Source organism: Lycorma delicatula, chromosome 4 (genome assembly GCF_047948215.1).
Source record: "Lycorma delicatula isolate Av1 chromosome 4, ASM4794821v1, whole genome shotgun sequence".
Lineage (NCBI taxonomy): Eukaryota > Metazoa > Arthropoda > Insecta > Hemiptera > Fulgoridae > Lycorma > Lycorma delicatula.
Window position 1 is genome coordinate 110,831,960 of NC_134458.1, and position 23,223 is coordinate 110,855,182.

Consider the following 23,223-nt stretch of genomic DNA (forward strand, 5'->3'; position numbering starts at 1 on the left):
TAAGAAAGGTTGATAGAAAATTTTGCTACCGATGAATAACTGTGTAATGGTATCACTAGATTACAAAAAAAATAGTCATTTTCTCTTCAGCCAATAATAAAATATTCTGCAGGTGATCAATAAAAACCAATGGAAAATTATAAGTACAATAGTAAAAAATTCATTCTGACATAGGGCTTGTTCTAAACCTAGAAATGAACAGTACTTATGATGAAGATAACCTTCTCTAAAAGAACTGAAACAATTCAATATTCTACAGTCCCTTCAGGAAATGGATTTTTTTTGCAGCATTTGGTAGTGTAGTTATCAAAAGTGTTCTCTTGCAGAATAACGAAGAGGAAGAAAGTAAAGACTGTGAAACTGAACCAGATATATTGTCACCATGAGATGAACAAGCGTTAGGTGCTATTCAGCTAATTTCCATATATTTTTGATGCAAACGCATAAAGATTTACAATAGTCATAAATTTATAAAAGTCGTAAGTGTTGCAAAATTAAATTGAGTTTACTTCAAATCAAATTGCAAATTGTGTAATGACCAATTATTAAAATTAAATTATAATCAAAGTTTTCCTACAATATTTAATAATTAATAAAATGACTTATTATTTATCTTTATAAGGTTTTAGAATAATTAATGTATGATGGTTAAAATATCCGGTATAACATTACTGGAATTAATATTATTGGTCATACATAGATTACATTTTCACTGTCATTTTCTTTTGGTGATATAGTTTTCTTATTTTTATATCTTGAAGGTTTTCGATCAACATTCCTGTTTTCTGAAGTTCATTTTACAATCAAAATTGTTCTACAAATACTTTTTAGACTCATTGTTTGGAGATTATCATCTGTAAAATTAGCTCACACATTACATAAGGTTGTCTTTATTCATCAACTGGAAATGTCTCTTTTATGCTGTAAGATTGTTAACAGAGAACAAGTTGTTAGTTGAAATTGAACTCTGAGGATTTTTGAGCTCACATTTCGTAATGATATACTGGTAGAAAAAAAAGAGTCCACCTTCTGAAGCGTAATTGTTATGGTGTGGAAGATAACTTGAGAGAATGGAATTTGTTGAAAGTACACTAGAAATATTAATAAAACTATTTTAAATCAGTTTCTTCTCTAAGTTAATTGTCTGATGTAAAGAAAAAAGATTATACATCATTATTTTTTGGATAGATTGAATCAGTAAACATTTATTACTAATGTTTTTTTTTGTAAAAGGTGCATTGTAAAAAAAAATTGTGACTATACCTGATTGAATTCTTTGGTAATTAGAAAACATGATGACTGAAACTTTTTGAGATACAACACCCATCAGTACCTCTCTATTTCATAATTAGAATATTTCACAAATTTAAAATCTGTTTTCTCAATGCACAGATTATTTACCCAGATTTCATGATTGTGGATTAAACTATTCTTGAAATATATATCAACATTTAAGTGTTAAAACAATATGAAATTGGTTTTTCCTGGTAATGCAAAATTCTAAGCTTAGTCATAACTCACTATAGAAAGCCTATTTGTAGCTCTACATATATATATATATATTTTTTTTTCAGTTTGATAAATGCCCAGGAATAAGTATAAAACTAATTAAAAAAGTAATGATAGTAGAGTATTACAATGAATATAAATTTTTCTTAAGTTTTTAATTTAATTGTAGCAAAACATAATGACATAATGAGAAATAAGTGTGTAATCTTATTATTTAATCTCATAATAAGTATAATCTTGGGCTGAACATGATGAGTAATTGAATAAAGTATTAACTCTATTTGTTAATACTTTATTAACAAATAAAATATTAACTATGCTTTATTAAATTATATACCGTTTAATTATAATTAAAATTATAATTATTGATTATATTACCGTTTTTAATTAATCGTCATTTAAAGAAGAAAATTCCATCATACTAAATTATAAAAGAATTTCAACTATCAAACTAGTGACTTGTTATATTTTATAGTTTCAGCTTTGTGAAATATCTGTTTAAAACTATATACCTACTAAAGCAGATATTTTTGTTTTTGTTTTCATTTTAGAAAGTCTTTTATATTGTCATTATCTTCATAAAATTTTTAGACAAGTTTTTATTTTTTATTTAAAGTGTTTACTTATGTAGTTAAAAATTAAGTTTTTTTTATGTTTTTTCAGAATGTAGAAAATTTATCACCACAAATTATAAGACGAGTTGCTAAAGAACTACAAGAGTTATCTAATGATCCTCCAGAAGGTATTAAGGTTATAATTAATGAAGAAGATGTTACAGATATTCAAGCCTATATTGAAGGACCTGGTAAGTTTTTAAATTTTCAGATTATTCAGTGTTATTGGTGTTCAAATAATGAGATAGGATAACATCAACTCTGTAATTGGGTTTAAAGGCTGTTGATAAGCTGGATATCTTTAATTTATATATATATATATATATATATATATATATATATATGTATGTATGTATATAATATGATAGTTTTTATACAGGTTCTTCATAAAAGAATGGGGGGGGGGCATTGAAAATAGATTAAAGAAAATAACAGTACGTACAGGTGCATCATTAGTTACTTGGAAAATGTCCAGTCTATACTCAGTTTCGGCCCATACCTAAATTAACATATTTTCTTTTATGGTTACAGTTGCTTCATTAATTCTTTCCTTTAAGTGACATTGGTCACATATTTTTCAATCTTTTGTGTAAAACATTGTGAATGTTGATTTCAGCTTTAATGAGGGATTGATTTGTTAAGACTTCTGATTGCAGATTGTCTTAATTCATTCCAACAGTTTTTGTCTGATACTTGTGGTCTGCCAGTTGATTTCTCCCTGAGAACAGATCCAGTTTCTTTGAACCAATGTCAATTATTATTTTCATGTTGAAGTGCACGTTGAACTGAAATTATGGACTTTAATTCAGCCTGCCGCAAAACATTGCTTTTTCTTGGAACAATGAACATAGTAACAAACTAAACACATCTCAGCAACAATATAAAAACTGGTGCGGTGGTTTGAACTGCTGTTACATAAACTTTCAGGTTGGAGGCTATCAGGGCTACTAACATAATTTCTCAAAATTTCCCTACTCCTTTGATCTTTTTCTTTTTGTCTGTTTAGCCTCTGGAACCACCATAAGGTATTACTTCAGAGGATGATATGTATAAATGTGAATGAAATATAGTCTTGTACAGTCTCAGGTCAACCACTCCTGAGAAGTGTGGTTAATTGAAACCCAACCACCAAAGAAGTAGAAGAAGATTGTATCCACGATCTAGTATTCAAATCTGAATAAAAGTTACTATGATTTGACCTTTACTATGATTTGAATTAGAACTCTCGATTTTGAAATCAGCTGATTTGTGTTGATGACTTAATCACTAGACCAGCCTGGCAGGCTCTACTGCTTTGATTTGAATTACAAAAATCCCACCATTCTTTTATGATTTACTGAGCGATTAATGGTGCATATATTGAAATTTATTAGTTATGTAAAAAAACTGTTTGAAATGACAAATTCAATAAATAAACATTGTTTTCATTTAATCCATATTCAAAACCCCTGCCATTCTTTTATGAAGACCCTGTACATAAATGAGAATGTCATGTGTTTGTATTGTTGTTGGCCTAAAACTCAGAAACTGCTGGGATAATCTTAATGATTATTTGATCTCCATACTTAAACTTTGAGAAAATATTTAGGCATACATTTATGGGATAACTATAATAAATATATTTAACCAGCAACATTTAAATATAAATATTTAAGTATGAATTGACCTTTCTAGCAGTGGAAGGACTGCAGTTACATATATTTTTTTTCAATAAAATTACCATCATTGTCCAAGCACTTCAGTCTGGAAACGATCTTATATCCTTGAGTCATATAAGTCTGTTGCCAGTCCTTGATCACACCATGATCTCTTCTTTATTATTTATCATTATAGTCAAACTTTTTCCCTATGTGATGTTTCTTCAAGCAAAAAAAGTAAAAATCCCTGGGCTTGAGGACATCATACTGTGCAGCGGATGATTTAAAACATTCATTTCTAATTATTGAGTAGTACAGAAGTGACCCACGCAATATGGGGCCAAGCGTTATGATGAAGGCAAACACCATCTATTAGCATTCCTTTTGTTTCATTTTTAAAAACCTGTTCGAATGTATTTCTGGGTCTCATCTCGTCTCACAACCAAATTTGGGAATTCATATATTTCTTCTGCATCATGTGTGAGAGTTGTGAGTATGGAATCTGTGTATTTAATTTTTACAGATTTCATACTTTTATCTTGTTTGGGTTTATCAGCTAACATTTATGGGTATCAACACACACTTTTTATTTTTTATACCTACTTTTTCCTCTCACAGTTTCATGAAGCATATAGTCTTAGATGCTTCAGATAAAAATTAATTCAATTCCCTTTTTGTCAGATGCTTATCTGTATGAATAGTTTCTTCAGTTTTGTAAAGAATTCCTTTAAGTTCAAACTTTGAGGCTGCTTTTTTATTTGTTATGAACATCAGTCCTGTTGAGAATTAATGGGACCTTTTCAGACATATTGTTGATTCATATGTGTCTTAAACATCTGAAATTTGTTTATTAATTTCTGCAAAGCATTCTTCACCTTCTGTTTTAAGAAAATGTATTACAGAATAAACTTCACATTTTACAGGGTATTGGATGGATTAATAATGTAATTTTAAATTATGTCGTACATGAACTATAAAATCTCTTCTCTAATTAAAAATGGCATCAGTATCAACTAATAGACAGTGTGTGTTATTAATAATGCTAATTAAAATTACAAGATCTAGAAGTTATAAGTATAATCACATTCAAACACTGCTTGTGTGTATTCATTACATCACATTCATTACGCGTTACATTGTGTGTCACATACACACACACATAGACACGGACACAGACACTAACACATGCAGACAAACACTCACCATAAATGGAACATTTTTTGGATCTTTATGACTGACTGTACCGAAAGAAAAATTATCTACATAATAGATGGGTGAAGATGCATTTGATGATTCTTTGGCTACCAGTTCTTATAAATTACCTGTTGGGAGAACCCTTGATAAAAATTTACGAGAAAATGTTTCAAATTTTATTGCTTTATTTTCTGTTCTCTAAAATAGTTTCTATGCCTTTGCTAATAAGTCACAAAAAACTTTCCACAAGAGGTTCACAGTTCCTTTAAAATTCTGTTTATTTTAATTCTCTTGAAATTTTTTTTACTGAAATGCATCTCGGCAGGTAAGTTGGAAAACCATTTGTAGAGATAGGAGGTTGAAGTCACCATTTAAAATTAAAAGAAATTCTTATGAGTTAGACAAATGTTATAGAACTAGTAACAAACTTTTGTTGTCAATTTTTCTGGTTAAGCACATTTGAAATGAGAAAATACAGTATAATACTTAATGTAGAATACATCATCAGTTCATTAAATTGATAATGATTTTTTTTTTTAAATTTGGTTATAAAATGTTTAATGTGTGTGTTAAATATGGTAAGAGTTGTAAACTTTTAAGTTTTCAGATATAGATCTATTTAATTTTTTGTTGTGTTAATTATTGAAGTTTTATTTATTAATTGAAGAAAATTTGGGAGAATATTAAACAAACAAGTTTTGTTTTTCAGCTGGAACACCTTATGCTGGTGGTATATTTAAAGTAAAACTGGCTTTGGGTAAAGATTTTCCTCAAGCACCTCCTAAAGCATTCTTTCTAACAAAAATCTTTCATCCGAATGTTGCTAAAAATGGAGAAATTTGCGTCAACACTTTGAAAAAGGATTGGAAATCTGACCTCGGAATTAAACATATATTACTAGTAAGTTTATTTTACTGTTTCTAGTTATTTTAATTTGTTTTACCTGGTAGTTCTCAAACATTGGTAATTTGTTTAAATTCTTTGCTGCTATGCCTGTAGATTTGTGTGCAAGATATCTCCTTCCTATTTAGTATGATTGCAATTCAGTGGTTTATTACATTTCTTTTCTCTGACTGTGACAGGGTAGAACCAGTTATGAATGCTTTAATTTTTAAAATATAGCTAGTAGAATGAGCTAGTTTGTAATGTAATACTTATTTTTTTATAAATCTTTATTTTTAATTGATATATTTGATATTTCTCCATTCATCAGTGTTTTTATTATTTTTGTAAAACTATTCATTAGGAATTTAATTTTTTTTTCATTTTTGAAAAAAAGCATTGTCACTACTACTTAGATTTTATATAGTTATTACTCCTGACAGGCTTTTGAAAATAGATTGTTATGAGTGAAAGTGAGAGTAATTTTGTAAATTTATAAAAAATCAGGCCTGTTATATGTGTTCTTTTACTTTCAGGGTTGTTCTTTTCTATCACCTTTTTTTATTTTTCTTGTTTATTTTGTTACTAATATGAGTTCCTTGATTAATTTTCCAATTTTTTACAGCAAGGTAAATGCTTGTTTTTCAATATTATTATTACTAACTTAAGTGATTAGTCAGGTAGTATCTACCTTTCATCCTCAAGGTTATGGTTTTGGGTCTTGATCAGGCTCTGCATTTTTTCATAAACTTCAAAAATGTATTATCCTTGTCATCAGAACAGTGTACTCATAGAACAATAAAATATAGTGTTTGCAAATTAAAAAATGATTTGTTGTTAAATAAATCTTATTTAATAACAAGATTATTATTGTTATATTTTATACAGTAAAAAATACATAAAGCTGCTAGAATTTTTTTTTGCATAATTAAAATTATATAAACATTTTGGAGTAAACTTGATTGTTTCTTATGTTTTTTGCCTTGAAAAATCAAATAAAATAAATCCCAGAACTGTTATCTCCCATTTTCATGATATCCAATGTAAAACAGAAAAATTTGGTGAAAAAAGTCTGTTTTATAGGTTTGAAGTACAATAACTGTAAAATGACTATTATATGTAAATGTTACTATCAAAACTAGTAGAGAATTTAATTTTGAGAAAATTGATGTAATAAAGCATATGAAAAATAAAAAATATCAACTTTTTTTAAAAAACAAAAAAAACTTAACATAAAAATGTTATAAATTTGTGGGAACTTATGGCATGTAAAACAAAATACCTGGTTTTTGTACAATAAATTTAGATCAGTGAAAGATTAGGTTGACAACACTATGGTTGTTGTACCCTAAACTGTACCTACAGCTTTACAAACTTTCAGCATTTATGTTTCATTTGAACATCAATCGTTATATGGTAATGAAAGGGTAAACATTCTTCAGGTGGTACAGTTTAGTCCTACAGAAAGCACACAGAGAATTTCTACACAACTCAACATTCCTCAAAGTATAATATGGAGGACATTGCATGCTCATGGACTGGCTCCTTATCATGTTCAGAAAGTTCAACATTTCCAGATTGGTGACCGTGCCACACAGCTGGAGTTTTGACAATCTGTTAGCAATAATTATCATGTAATTCCGTTCATACTATAATAAGATGTAGCTACTTTTACCTGTAATGGCATAAACAGCACACAGAATCACAACGGTGGTCTGAAGAAAACACACATACTGTAGTTGAATCAAATTTCCAGCAACGATTTTCTGTAAATTTTTGATGTGGCATGATCGACAATCAATTAATAGGCTTTCTCGTATTAGAACAGCATGTCACAGAGATAGATTATATTTAATTTTTAAACAATGAATTTCTTATAGTGCTTGAAGATATCTCACAGACAAAACGAATGAAATGTATTATCAATTTAATGTAGCACCACTATATTTCACAAATGAAGTAAGACTTAGATGAAAGATCTACTGGTAAATGGATTGGTTGTATAGGGCCAGGTAAATTGGCCACCTAGATCACCGGACCTTACTCCCTTAAAATACTGTTTGTGGGATGGAAAAATGCAATGTATACAAGCACAAAGTAAACACACATCATGATGATGAACTGATAGCTCATATTTTCACTGCTGTTGCCCTTGTCTAGGAATGCAAAGATATTATAGGGTGGTGACAGAAAATGTCGGGAAAAAGTTGAAAAGTGCATAGATGTCAGTGGTGGAATTTTTGAATATTTATTGTAAATTAATACAGTGTAAACCACAGTGATTATGCTTTTTAAAAAGTAGATTAAAAATATTCTATTTTTCAAAGATCTAAATTTATTGTACTAAAAATAGCTGTTAATTTTTAAAAATCCATAACATTTTTCTGCTAGGTTTTGTTTTTAAATAATAAAAGTTGATTATTTTTTTTGTTTTCTCAATAGTGAATCAGTTTTCTTAATAAATTCTGTACAAGTTTTGCTAATAAAATTTATGTGTATTCATTTAATAAAGTTATACTACAAACCTAAAAATCATCACCAAATTTTTGTGTTTTATGTTTGATTTCATGGAAACTAATGGGAATAAATTTCAGGAACCTGTTTTATTTGATTTTCAGGTCAAAAATTATAAGAAACCATTAGGTTTGTCTTTTTACTTACCAAAGTTTTTATTTTTTTTCAAACAATATTATCATCCCCTTCAAAGTAGTTCCCTTGGGCAGTTAAACACCGGCAGAGGTGTTCCCACTCCTGGTAGCAGCGCGGGAAGGCTTCAACTGGTAGGGCTTTTAAATGGTCGGTCACAGTCTTTTGAATGTTCTGCAGAGTTCCAAAATAATGTCCTTTTAAGACATGTTTCAATTTCGGGAAAAGGAAAAAGTCACAAGGACTCAAATCAGGTGAATAGGGGGGTTGAGGAACCGTAGGAATGCGTTTTGAAGTCAAAAATTCCCTGATGGAAATGGCCATGTGACACGGGGCATTGTTATGATGAAGCATCCACTTATCTGCAATGTCGGATCTCACGCAAATCATTCTTTTCCTGAGCATTTCAAGGACACCTTTGTAAAACACTTGATTAACAGTTTGTCCTGGAGGAACAAATTCTTTATGCACAATACCCCTATTGCCAAAATAGCAAATCACCGTGGATTTGAGCTTTGATTTGCTCATTCGACATTTTTTCGGCCGAGGAAATGATGGAGTGTGCCACTCTTCGCTTTGCCGCAGGATCGTACTCAAATATCCAGGATTCATCATCTGTGATCACACGATTGAAGAATTCTTGGTCATTGTCAATCCTCTCAAGAAGATCAACGTACACGTTTCTTCGATTGTCCTTCTGTTCCGTTGTGAGGTTTTTCGGCACCAATTTCACACAAACCTTTCGTATATCCAAATCATCTGTCAAAATTTGATGTACGGTGAAATTGTTTAAATTTAACTGTTCACTCACTCATCATCCTTATTTTTAAACGATGTTCTGATCTCACAAGAACCATCACATGCTCAATGTTTTCGTCAGATTTTGAAGTTGAAGGTCTCCCTGAGCAAGGTTGATCTTTAACATGTTCTCGGCCTTCCAAAAATGATTTGTGCCAGCGGAAATCTTGTGCTCATGATAAGCAATGTTCCCCATAGGCCTGTTTCAAGTTTTCAAAGGTCATACTCGTGGATTCCCAAGTTTAACACAAAACTTTATTGCACAACTTTACTCTAAATTCCGATGCTCCATTTTCTTAACAACAAAACACAATTTCACTGATGGCGCTATCAAAAATAATGTGTTGGCTGAACAGAGTTGAAACTCATACTGAGCATGTGGAAGAGATGAACAAACCGGTCTAGCACAGACCGTTAGACACAGCATTGCCAGATCGCTTGCAGTGTTACCAATCTCATTACTTTTCTCACACACCTTGTATAATGCTTAAAAAATTTCATATGATCTCATTTCACTGGGGGAACTGAAATCTGGACAAAATTTTTCACTAGGTGTAACTTAGTGACAGTGTTTTCAAACAAATGTTTATGTGAACCTTTTTCCTTACTTCAGGTACTAGTATTACTTCCCTTTCCAATGTCGTGGGAAAAATTTTGTTAAAAATTTCATTATAAAGAAACAAGCAATATACACACTACTTCTTACATTACATACCTAAGTCGGGTATCCACAAACCACATAGTATATTAAACTTGTAAAATTTTATTTCTTCATTGAACTGCACAGTATTGTAATAAATATCTAAAATTTGCATATTTAAAAACAATGACCTAACTTTTCTATTTTAATTATTCGTATTAGTTTTAATTATTTTTATTGTTCGTTTAAAAAAAAAATCTGACATTTTAGTTTGCATTTTATTAAAAATTGTTTTGTTTTTAGTAAAAGATTCTAATTTGTTTAGATAAAAAAACCATTTCTTCAGGTCTGCTTTCTTGCTGTTGTATTCCAGCATGTATTAATGAAAAGGCATTTTGTAAATCGCTACTGTTTATCCGGGGATTCATCATATCTTCTCCAACTTCGTTGTTGCTAGCACAGAACTGCAGGACATCACTTACAATTTTGCTGTCGGTGTGATATTCAGCAACCATAACTGTATCATTAATATCAATGTATTCCTGTAATGTTTTGTCATTGGTCAAACAAGTGTTGTCTTTTATTTTATTTCAACTTTCGCTTAACACTTGCAGATTCTGTTTGAACATCATTGTCCATATCAGTAAAAACAGCCTTACTAAAACATCGTACGATTGTTTCAAAAGTAATGTTATTAACCCATGCTTTTGATACTTCTGCAATACATTCTTTCACTGTAATTGTAGTATTTTCTTTGTAAGAAGAGTTATCAGTTGCACTGACCATTTTCATCAACACTCGTTTCTGATAGTGAACCTTAAAGTTTTTTATAATAGCCTGATCTATAGATTGGAGTTTGGAGGTCATATTTGATGGTAGGTACACAATTTTCAATTGAATTCATTTTTTCTGAAATTGATTGTGGGTGAGCAGGACAATTTTCAGTGAAAAGTAACACCTTTCTCATTTGTTTCGTATTCTTTTCATCAAATTTCTGCAGCCATTTACAGTAAACATCGCTCACTCATCATCCATGTTTTCGTATTAAAATTGTAATCTGTTTCTAATGATTTGACACCCTGAAAATGTGCTTTTTACTTTTTCTAATTAACAAAATCTTAGGTTTTTGTGTACCAGTCATATTAGCACGTGACATGAGTCGCCGTTTATTTACTGTTTTTTCTTCCAAAGCATTTTATCCTTTTTTAAAGCAAGAGTCTAATTTGGGAGATACTTAAAAAAGAATGCTGTTTCGTCTGCATTAAAAACATCATGTTTATCATATTGATGTTAGAGGTTTACCAAAATGTTTTCTCTCGAAGATGAACAGTTGATTTGAAGTACATCAGCACCTGTGCCACTGATGACTTTACTTTACCATCTGAGAAGTTCCCTGTGTTTTTTTAAATTTGTCCAACCGTCCCGTGCTAGGGACAAAATCTTCATAACCTGTAGTTTTTGTAAACGCTAGCAATTTTTCTTTTATTGTAGCACCTGATATGGGAATATTTTTCTCACGAACCACTATAAACCATTTTAAAACAGCTTTGTCAACATTTGAATACATGCATTGTAATAATTTTCTGTTCTTTAATTCAAGAAAACTTCTTCAGACTACTCTTTCATTGTTTTGCGATTTGGCAAGATTGTCAATAATGAACTGGCTGCTATTCCTTAATGTAAGGCAACATCTTTCTTTTTATTTATCTTTATCACAGTCTTCTATAATTTTAATTTTTAGTTTATCCTGAATAGGTAAAGTTTCATGTTTGGATGTTTTGTTGTACTGATTATATAAACAATCATAGACTCTATATGAAGTACAATAATACAATGTACAAACTAAGAGTAGCCATCTGTTAAGAAATTCACAAACTGTTACACATTGAGATTAAACACGCGCTACCAAATTCTAACTGCAGCAGTAAATAAACATAGACTGCTTTACAATGAGTCGCCTAGCCGCTGTTATCAAGGACATAGTGACTGTTTTGTTTATTGCTGTTTCAATGTATAAAAGCTGGCTCTGTAAAACTAATTCACACAAAACAAAAAATAAAATCATCTTTAACTCTTATGCCCAAAAATGCATTATATAGAAATCATTTGTTTGTTGAGTGGAAGTAAATGTACACAGAAAATTCCCTTAAAGTCAAAGTTTCAGGAAATAGAGAGATTAAAATTTACTATAGAGAAATTTGTAAAGGACAAGTTCCGTATACAGATGTCCAACTGTATGTATAAAATCCAACTATTCTCTACTGATTTTGGTTTTAAGCAAAGCTAAGGTATTAAGTAATTAGCAAAATTATTATAGTTTATAGAATTTTTATTGAATGGTGAGTAAATAATTTAAGATGTTATAATACTTAAAATTTTCTGTAAGTTGAAGGGTACAATCCTGTCAAGTTAGTGAAGTATTTATTTACTTTCAGTTGCAAGCTGGCCGTGTAATAATCATTGTTGATGTGTTTCAAATGTTATTGTATGCTTGTGTAAGTATTGGGAATGTCTTTATTTTTACAGACTGTAAAATGTCTACTTATTGTACCTAACGCAGAGTCTGCACTCAATGAAGAGGCTGGTAAATTGTTATTAGAACATTATGATGATTATTCTAAGAGAGCGAAAATGATGACTGAAATCCATGCACTAGTAAGTTTTGTAAATTAAGGTATTTAATTATTTTAACTCTTGAGGATAAATCCTGAACTTTCAATAAAGTTATAATTTCTTGAAGGTTAATCTATGGGGGTCATTGAAAAAGGTTGCAGCAATAAAAAATCATATCTCCTTATGTAATTAAATTAAAGAATTAATTGGAACTGCAAAATAATTGGGTTATCATCAAGTTTTTTTTTAGATGTGACTGGCCGTGCCAATACGCACATAGCCTCTGCGCCACTGTGTCAGTCAGTGCAGTGATGATATTTCAGCAGAAAGCACAGTGCATTTTGTGATTAGCAGAGTATAAATCAGTTATAACTGTTCAATTGATTTTCTGATGTGTTTATGGCAATGATCCCCCTCATGCAAACAGCATTAGCTAGTGGTATGAGCAGTTTAAGGAAACTGGCAACATGGAAGTGAAAAAGTCCCCCAGATGGCCCAAAACATGTGACGAAGCAGTTGAGCGTATGCGTCAGTTGTTAAAGAAGCCCTAAAAATCAATTTCACAGTGAAGTTTAAAGTTAGAAATTCCAAAGACAACTATTCAAAATGTGTTGGAACAGGCATTTACACTTTCACGCTTACAAAATTCAACTTAAACATCAAATTAAACCTACGGATCATCCTAAACTTGTTGAATTCAGAAGTAAAATGCTTAATAACATTAACTATGACAAAACATTTTTAAAACTTGTTATGTTTACGGTTGAAGCAACTTTCTTTTCATGTCGGCAGTTGTGTCAACCAGCATAACTGTAGGATATGACGATCTCAGCAACCCAATGAAGTTATTGAATATGTCAGAAATTTCCCAAAAAAAACAAGTGGTGCGGTTTGATGTCCGATCGTGTGATTGACCCATTCAACAACAGTATGTTTTCCTGCAAGTTGACCAAATTGAACAAGAAAGTGATGTTGCTGTAAAGTTTCAACAAGATGGTGTGTCCCCACACTTTAGCCTAGGCGTTCAACGCGCTCTCAGTGATAGATTCCCTAATCATTGGGTTGTTAGGGCCGGTCCTGTGCTTTGGCCTCCAAGAAGTCCAGATATGACACCCCTAGATTTTTTTCTATGGGGATATTTTAATTACATTGTCTACAGTGAAAAAATCAGGGATGTACTACACTAAGACAACAGATCACTGCTGCTATTGCCATAGTTATGCCTGCAATGATCCGGTGGACCTGGGCAGAAGTCTATTATCGGATGGATGTTTGCAGAGTGACCAGCAGAGCTCATATTGAAACATTCTGGTATATAAAAAAACTTTGAGTTGATGAATTTAAAAACAATATTTATTTGATTATCTCTAGTGGTTTCTGAGATTTTTTTTTAAATTGCTTCAACCTTTTTCGATGACCTGTATAATTAGACCACTCTATTTAATTGTATATGACACTTTTTTTTTTCTTGTAAAAATGTGTATGAATTTGTAGTTCAGACAAAATACATAATATTGATTAGTGTTACACCCTAATGCACCTTTCGGAGCTTTCCCATTGATTAGTAGAAATAGTATGTATAGGTTTATAATACATCTGTTGATTATTTTGTAATCTTCCTAACAGTTTTGAGCAAGAATTATTATCTGCTTGAGTACATAAAAGTATTTTACCTTTTTTTGTATTATTAAAAAAACATTCCTTTTTTTGGGGTGAGATTCTCTATCTCACTTTTACTCATATACATGTTCCTGGCCCCACTACAAAAACATTTCCTTCATTAAATAATGAGTTGTGAATGTACTAAAATATGATTCTCCAGTCTTCTTTTTACGTGATACTATTAAAATTCTTAACTTAAAAATATTTTTATTTTGAACTTTTATTTTCCTGATTTTGTAACATTCCTGTAATCATGTAAAAATACTCAATTTTTTACTTCTTGCTTTTCTGTTTTGCATATTTTGCTATGTAAAACTATTCCCAAATTAGGTTTGATTCTTGCAAACTTTATGAAAACTTGATTTAGAGTTCAGTGTGATATAACATTTGCATCGGTTCTTTCGTATAATATTCAAATTTCTCAGAAAAAATCAGGTAGCTTTTTTAACCCTGAAACAAGGTTAAAAAAATAAGATAAGACAGCTACCATAAAATAATTTTTTTTTTTTTGGTTAGGTTTTCCATTTCTTGGCTGGTCCAGAATGCAATGAATCTTATTTTTTGTTGACATTGATTATTATTTTAAGCTTGCTTTTCTTGATTCTATACTCTATCTTGGCAACCTGATTTTCATGCAGATTTTAAATAATTTTTATTTCTGCAAAACTTAAGAATTGTTCTTTAAAATTTAAAAACATTTTTATTTTCTTTTGTGTCTTCTATATCATCAAAGTTAAAATTACTTCCCATATTATATATTTTTTAAATCCAATTTGTGTTTTTGTATACTTTAAATCTTAAGTTGTAACACTATCATAAATATTTTCCAGTTTGTGAGATCTAAGGATGACACTGTGCTAGTTTTTGCTTTCAGTTCTTGTTCATACTTGAATTTCCTGTTATCATCTTTTAATTTGATCTTTAAAAACGTCAGCCTATATTTACTTTTTTTGTTATTATGTATGTCACCTCATGAGTATGCCTGTAGTCAGTAATCCATTTGGGTAAAATTTTCTGTAGAGATTTAAGAAATTCCATGCTTTTGATAACATATGTTGTGTCTAGGAGTGAGATTTCCTTATAGTTGTCAAGAGTCTGTTTTGTGTAGTGGGTGGATGAGGGCTGTCGTCCAGTATTCTTGTAGTTCTTTTTTGATCCAATGTTGACAAACTGTTGATGAAGGGCAATTTTTGCTGGTCTACCTGCATGTTCCCAGATCTCTTCAAAGGTCTGGTCTGATGATGTCCCCCCCCCCGCTCTGTAATTCATCTCACCCAGTGCTTGTGGTAGACTCTTTTACTGTGGGAGAGTGGGTGTTTTCTAGTGGTGCTTGGTGTTGTTTAGTTCTTTCGCTTCTTTGCAATTTAGGAATTTGTTAAAATATTTATCTAGGATTTCTTTATTTCTTTAGCTAGGTTGTCTTTATTTTTATGGGCCAGATTACGGTTTTCAGCCTTTATTAGTAGGATTGGAGGTTTGTATTTTTGGAGTTATTTTTTGAAGGGTTTGTGGTAGTCTTAACTGTGTTTTGTTGAATTTTTCTTCTATTGATTTCAGTGTCTTCATGGTGTTGTCTGTATTTTTTTTTGGGTTCAGTTGGTTTTTTCTTTGTTTTACTACATTTTGGAAGGATGTATCTGATTTTTAGGATTGGTGTAATAACCATACTTAATGTCTGTTCTCCACTATTTCATCGAATTTGCTGTTCCACCATTGACGCTTTTTACGGGGTTTTGTTATGACTAATCCATCAATGATTTCTTTTAAGGTTGTTGATTAGGTTTTGGAGTTTATCCATGATTGTTATTTTTTCAGTATCTTTTTGGTAATTTTCATTCTGTATTAGTTAAGTATTGTTCATCTTTGTTTTAGTTTTAGGGGATTGGTTTTGTTGCATCCTTTGAAGAGTGAGTTTAATTATAATTTTGTCTTAAGTAGTGATCTGAGCTTGCGTCTACTTCTTGTAGGACTTTAATGTTATAGATCTTTTTGTGGTGGTGTTTGTCCATGAAGACATGATCTCGTTTCCATTCTCCTTTAATGTAGTAAGGGTGTTTCCAGGTTTAGAGTTTTTGAAGTTTCCTTTTGAAATATGTGAATTTCAAGATTAGGTTGTGGTTCTGCAGAGATTGATGACTCATTCCGTTTTCATTTGTTCTCTATTGGGCAGGCCATTTTCCAATAATTTTACGGTATCTCCTTTCTCTGCCTAGTTGACTGTTGAAGTCTCAGATTAGTTGTTTAATGTGATTTTTAGGGATATTATTTATGGTCTGGTTGAGTAGGTCCTGGAAATTTTCTGTCTCTGGTTTTTTGGGGATTGTTTTTATCATTGTGGGGGCATGGGTGTTTATTATAGTGTAGATTTTATTACATGCTTTTAGGGTGAGTGTTGAGATTCTTGGGATTCTGACTTGAGTTCTTTTATAGATATTTTGAGGTTGACCAAAACCCTGTTCCAAAGTCTGGGATACTCATTATTTTCTTCCCAAATATACTTTTGTAGAGCCTGTATCTTTGAGATTCCGTGGCATTATGGTCAGTGCTTCTTTTTTCTACAGTCCCATGATGAGAATTTTGTGTTTGTCCATTAGGTTGGTTATTATTTTTAGTTTATCAGTATGCATGATTGAGTTTACATTGTGTGTAGAAATGTAGGTAATTTGCTTTGGTTTGATTTTAGAATTTGTAAGTTCTTGTTTTTGTGTGCAGTGTTAAGGCATTCCTATGCTACTGATCGCATGTTATCTCCTAAGTGGCAGCCCACCATATCCGAGTGCTGCCTTCTCTGAATTCGGGTATTACTTAGCTCAACCAGTAGAGTATTCCTTAAAAGACTTTTCATGGTTGACTTTCAAGGACTAGATGTCCTGCATTACAATCGTAGATGTGATCTAGTGGGTGACTTGATGATTGATGAAGTTGATTTAGATTCAGCTCACCAGAAAAAATTTCTCCAATTTGTTCTGGATATATCCAGGCGCACCTCATGGAGGCCTGATCTCACTTTTATTAAGTTATTTTGGAAATAAGTTAAAAAGTCCAATCCTAAACAGGTACAATTATAATGTAAAAAAAATGATTACAAAACTAATATAATTTTTGAATAAAAAGCCATATTTTTAACATCTTGGAAAACAAACATTATAGTCAGGGTGTAGCTCACTATTAATAAAAGTGTTAACATTATGGTTTGAATGTTAGGAAAACCAGTTAAAAATAAATGTTTATGATGAAAAAATCGGCTGACCTTAAAACTAACACTAAGCATAACTCTTACAACTTGTTATATCATAATAATCTATGAGATGACTATGATGATGATAGTTATCTGTAGAGATATCATGATAAGACAAGCACAAAGCACTTGATATTAAGTGATAACAATAATTTATTATTGTGATAACTTCTATTTTATATATATCCACCATGTGATATTTAAGTATGGAAACAGCTTTATACTGCATATCATGAGAAGTATTTGGAGGCAGAAAGCAATGGGATTTTATATAGTTAAAAAGAATCTGCATTATGGTGGGTTTTTAATTTGTCTGCCATCTTGGAACCACCATACTGAATCAAACTTATTTTTTTAAAATATGAAGGTGACATATGACACATGATTTTGATTTAAAATTTTATAAGAAAAAAAGATTGTGAAACACATTTTTCTGTTAATGCTTTCATTGAGTTATAAGCATTCAAAGTTGCAGTGACAGAAAAATCATGATAACAATAAAAGAGGTAAAATGTGTGCTCCATGAACATTTTATTACATTTTACATTCATAATGCATACAGTAACAAACTTTAAACAGTGCTATAATATTGATAAAAAAAAAACAGTCGCTAATAATTACAAAACAACAGCAAATTAAATGGCTACATCAACTGATATTAGCTATTTTTAATATTGCAATATTTTAAATGTTTTCGATTGTAAATTGGTTTTGATGAAATAAACTTTGAAAGCAATACCATTCTACAAAAAAATGTTAAAAATGCTTCTTCTCTACAGCTTGGCAGTGTGCTAACCTCCGGTAATATCTGTTTATAAAACTTGTATTGTGTCTGGTGGTACACAAGCAGATTCGTCAATTATATTCTTCTTCTTTTCAGTTTGTCAATGTCTGCAGGTTTTGTTTTGTTTTGTAAACATTATGTTTCAGGTACCCCCCCCAATAAAGTAATCCAGAAGAGAAAAAAGTAACCCAGGAGGTCTGGGGACCTGACAGGCCATTCTATGGCTCCTCTACAACCTGTCTAGTGATTTTGGAAATTGCTAATTTGAAATTTGCTGTGTCCTTAGATAATAAAGAGGTGGTGCCCTTTGCAGTAATGATCTCCTGTAAGATTGTCGTCTAAAATAAAAGGCCCTACAATACGATGACCAAAACGATTCTTGCTCAAATGTTCACATTTTGACTGTACCGTTTGTGAGCTTCCAATATCCATTTGTGATTATCGCTCCAACATTGACAGTTTTGCTTATTCACATGGCCATTTAATATAAAAATCACATTCATCAGTAAATGTTGAATTAGAAAAATTTGTGTCTATGTCAAATTTTTGGATTATAATATCACAGTATTTAACTCTGTGTTCAAAATCGTCGTCCGAAAGTTCTTGTGCCAGGTGTAGCTTATAAGAGTGAAATTTATTTGTTTTAAGAATTTTTTGGACTGAAAAATAACTGTCATGTTGGACAACAGCATTCTGAATCGCTAAATGAGGGTCTTCAACAAAATGGTCTGCATACTTAACGACTTTGCCTCAGTTGTGACAGTTCTTGGTCTACCGGTGCAAGGTCAACTTTACAGTACCGGTTTCTTCAAATTGCTGTACTGTCTTGATCACAGTTGATTTACTTATGGGTTCTCCATTTGGAAATTGATTATTAAATAAATCAGATACCTCTTGTAAAGACCAAACTCTTGTCACCATACCCGTACATCATCAACAGAGATTATTCCTTCTGTTTCACCTGAAGAAGGCATTTTTATTTCAAGATTTAATATTTAATAAAACTAAATAAATAAATAAATGAGGAAACTAATAAAACTTTTATCAAAAAACAAATTTGAACACTAGGCCTATAACTTAATTTTTACTACCACTATCAAATGTTGCCATTACAGATATGTTGAAATAAAAAGATGAAGTTTCATTGTTTCAACGTAATACAAACTGCATTGTAAATTAATAGGTGATTTACTCAACTAAATTTGTAATATTCTTTTAAGTAATTATTTCCAGCTGATTTGTGTGATTTACGATAAGTAACAAATATCAGCTGTTATTAACACGGGAAGTTAATTTTTATTTAGAAAATATTTGTTGATATAGCCACTTAATTTGTTATTGTACTGTTAATTATTAGTTATTGTTTTTAACCCACCGGGTTGGGTTGGTCTAGTGGTGAATGGTCTTCCCAAATCAGCTGATTTGGAAGTCGAGAGTTCCAGTGTTCAAGTCCCTAGTAGAGGCTTGGATTTGAATACTAGATTGTGGATACCAGTGTTCTTTGGTGGTTGGGTTTCAATTAACCGCACATCTCAAGAATGGTCAAACTGAGACTACAAGACTACACTTGTACATATCATCCTCATTCATCCTCTGAAGTATTTTCTGAAAGGTAATTACCAGATGCTAAACAGGAAAAAGAAAGTTATTGTTTATTATTAATAATATTTTAGCACTGTTTAAAGATTGTTACTGTATGCATTATGAATGTAAAATGCAATAAAATTGTTCGTGAGGTGCATTTTACTTCGTTTCATTGTTAACAATTTGTTTTTTGTAAAATTTTATATCTAAATCATGTGCCATAAATTCACCTTCCTATTTAAAAAAATTAAGTTCGATTCAATATGGCAGATCCAAGATGGCGGACGAATATTAAAACCTCACCATAATGCAGATTTTTTTAATATTTTAGACCCGTACCGCTTTCTGCCTCAAATTACTTCTCATATATACAGTATAAAGCTGTTTTCATATTTAAATATCACTCTGTGTAACACTAAGTATATAAGATTGGTGTAACAGTGAATCAGACAATTTGGCTACACTAGATGAATAGTTTATAATTTGATTGTTCAGGATATTGAAAGTGTTTCTATCTTGTAGCCCTTGTTTTATCATTAATTTACAATGGATTATGGAGTTAAGTGCACTATTGATTTTACTGTTAATGCTTACCATAAAAACAATGACAGTTACATAACTGCACGAGTATTTCAGAATAATTTTAATACTCCTCGTAATGATCTGGTATATTCTGGCCACAATAAAATATAGGTTAAAAATTTCAGAAAACTGGCTTCACATTGAAATGAAGACCTGGAAGTGTTAAAAGTGTGTGTATGTCAGAAAATGCTACAAGAGTGGAGAGGTTTCTCCACAGTAAAGTCTTACTCAGTCAGCATGATTGAATGCAGTATCAGTAAGTATTTTTGATTGCAGTGTAAGGAGGATTGTATTTCCAGTTTTCTTGTATGCAGTTACAGTAAATTTACAACTATTATGTTAGATGTTATGAAAATTTCCTTCAGCTTGAATTAACTTATCCTGTTAATCAAAACAAATTATATCAATAAGTTGGTATTAAAGCCACACTTAAGGGGAAGCTTCCATGACAGCAGTTAGGGAATTTTTTTCTACTCAAGTCACCTTGAAAAACAAGGCCATTCTGGAGCTTGAAAGCCCAAATCTGTTTGCAAATGATTTTTCTCCTTTGGGGATTCTTGAAATTACATTTTTTCCAAATACCACTACCATGTAACCCCCAGGACCTTAAATAAATTACCCAAGGAAAGGTTTTCTGAATTCATGTCTCATTCCAAAATGATCATCAATCAGCACCAGGGCTGGATGATCATGTTGAGTAACCTATGCACAAGACTGTTGAAAAGTGTGAAATAGAATTGTGGCCATCTTTGAGATGTTATTTTTAAGTAATTGTAAATAATGTACTTTCATTTCATACATAAAAATTATAAAATAAAAGATTTTTACTTGTTTTAATGTTTGAAATGGGAAGTTGCCCACACTATATAAACAATATATTGAGTTTATATCAAATAATTTATTTTTAATTGTTTATCATACAAATTTTTTGTACATTGTATTATACTGGAGTTATGTTTACAGGTTATCCAATTCAGTGGATGATTTACATTAATATTGGGAGTTACAGTACACTATTATAGAAAACAGTATAAGACTTTCTTCTTTCCATTTGAATTGTTGTACTTTCATAATGATGCATCTCCTGTTTCCTATATTCTCACCTGGGTGACATATCCTTATTCTGTAATCTGAAGTTACTATTTTGTTTTGATATAATAAATGCTATAGACTTAATGTATGGCTTAATATCTAAGCCATACAGACATCTTTGAATTTATTAAATGTTTTTAATTTAATACTATGTTTAAATCAAATTTTTTATATAATATAGATAAAAATATGATTTATAAGATAATTTGTCTACAGTAAATCTAAGAGGTTTTATAAATGTAGATTTCATGTTTATTAAGTACATCTGTTTCTTATCTTGAGAAATTGTAAATTTTATTGCACACTTGGATTTTTATTAAATTTAAATTCATTATTTTGTTTTTCATTTTCTCAACAGGCATTGAAAGTACCGAAAGCTGGTATGGAAATAAATAGTACAACAGACGGTCCAATGGCAAAAAAGCATGCGAGTGATAAAAAAATTGCAGCTGATAAAAAGAAACTTATGAAGGATAAAAAGAGGACATTAAAAAGATTGTGAGTTTGTGCGACTTCCTCGATTAGTGTCGATCATAATAATAATTCTTATTATTATTTCTATTACTATTATATTTATAAAAAGAAATGCAATCGTATAAATAGACGGACTAATCAGGATTATCGCGTTCCAATTAACTCCTGATCAATCCGACTATTGTTAAAACAAAAATTATGATTTTTAAATGGCAATGGCGCATCATACGTATTAAATACAATAAAATAAATTTAATATATATATTATAAACAGTTGTAAATAGTTAAATATATTATATAAAGTATTGGGAGTAAAAGAAGAAGTGACAGCCAAGTCGGAATTAAATGTATGGATTATAATTTTATTAGTATTAATTTATATGTGATTAGTTTTTAATCTACCAATTTTATTATTTTTTTATGTTTTAATTTATTACTGTTAAATTTATTGTTATTGTATTTTAATTATTTAATTACTCTCATTGCAGTTTAGGTAAATTTTGTTGTACTTCTAAAATGTGTGGATAAAAGTAATGACACACTTATATTTTAATGAGTTAAATAAATATTTTTTAAAAATTAATGTTTCAATTATTTAATATAACAGTTAATTATGATTGTGTTTTTGAATTACACAGTTGGCAGCACTGTAATAAATTAATTCACTTTAAAAGTTGCACAACATAGGAAAAATTAATAAATTTTTAATGCAGTAGTTCTAATTTTTTATTCGTTTTAAGTGCATTTTTATCAGTAATTTTTCTTTTCATTTGGGAGTCGTAAAATTGCATTTTTACTGTAAACTATTGGTATTAAAAGTTTTATTTGTTATTAAATCAGTCTTTTTGACTCGTAAATTCCATTTGTCGTTTTGTTCTTTTTTTTTAATTATCTTTTTGTATTTTATTGATAAATAAATGTTTATTAAAACATTTTTTTTTTTTTTTTTTTTTTTTTTTTTTTTTTTTTTTTTGTACCTGTATATAAAATAATGTAATATGAGAATTGCTTTCAAAGTACTTATTTATTGTTATTAGTTATGTCTGTATTAGAACAAGTGATGGCCATAGTGGGTTGTATCATTAAATATAAAAAAAGTAAAAATCAGTTTTTTTCAAGAGTTGTAAGTAAATCAGTAAAACCAGAAAATGTATTAAAATATATTCTGCTAGAAATCAAACGTACATGCCAATTTCCAGTCATTTTTTTTTACTTATCTGTGTTGTGAGTATGAAAGATTTAATCATTATGTAATGTTCAGTTTAGTTAGTATT

At 30.4% G+C, this 23,223-nt stretch overlaps 1 protein-coding gene across 2 annotated transcripts in view; it reads left to right on the top strand.

Moving 5' to 3' along the window:
* Positions 1 to 22,883, top strand: part of LOC142323752 (ubiquitin-conjugating enzyme E2 S) — a 32,785-nt gene extending 9,902 nt beyond the window's left edge. For both annotated transcript variants that reach the window (XM_075363928.1, XM_075363927.1), the window contains exons 2-5: positions 2,173 to 2,314; positions 5,664 to 5,854; positions 12,447 to 12,575; positions 21,834 to 22,883. In XM_075363928.1, the coding sequence (XP_075220043.1) occupies positions 2,173 to 2,314; positions 5,664 to 5,854; positions 12,447 to 12,575; positions 21,834 to 21,977 (606 nt within the window). In that variant the 3' untranslated portion in view covers positions 21,978 to 22,883. The remainder of the gene's footprint in view (positions 1 to 2,172; positions 2,315 to 5,663; positions 5,855 to 12,446; positions 12,576 to 21,833) is intronic.
* The last annotated feature ends 340 nt before the right edge of the window (positions 22,884 to 23,223 follow it).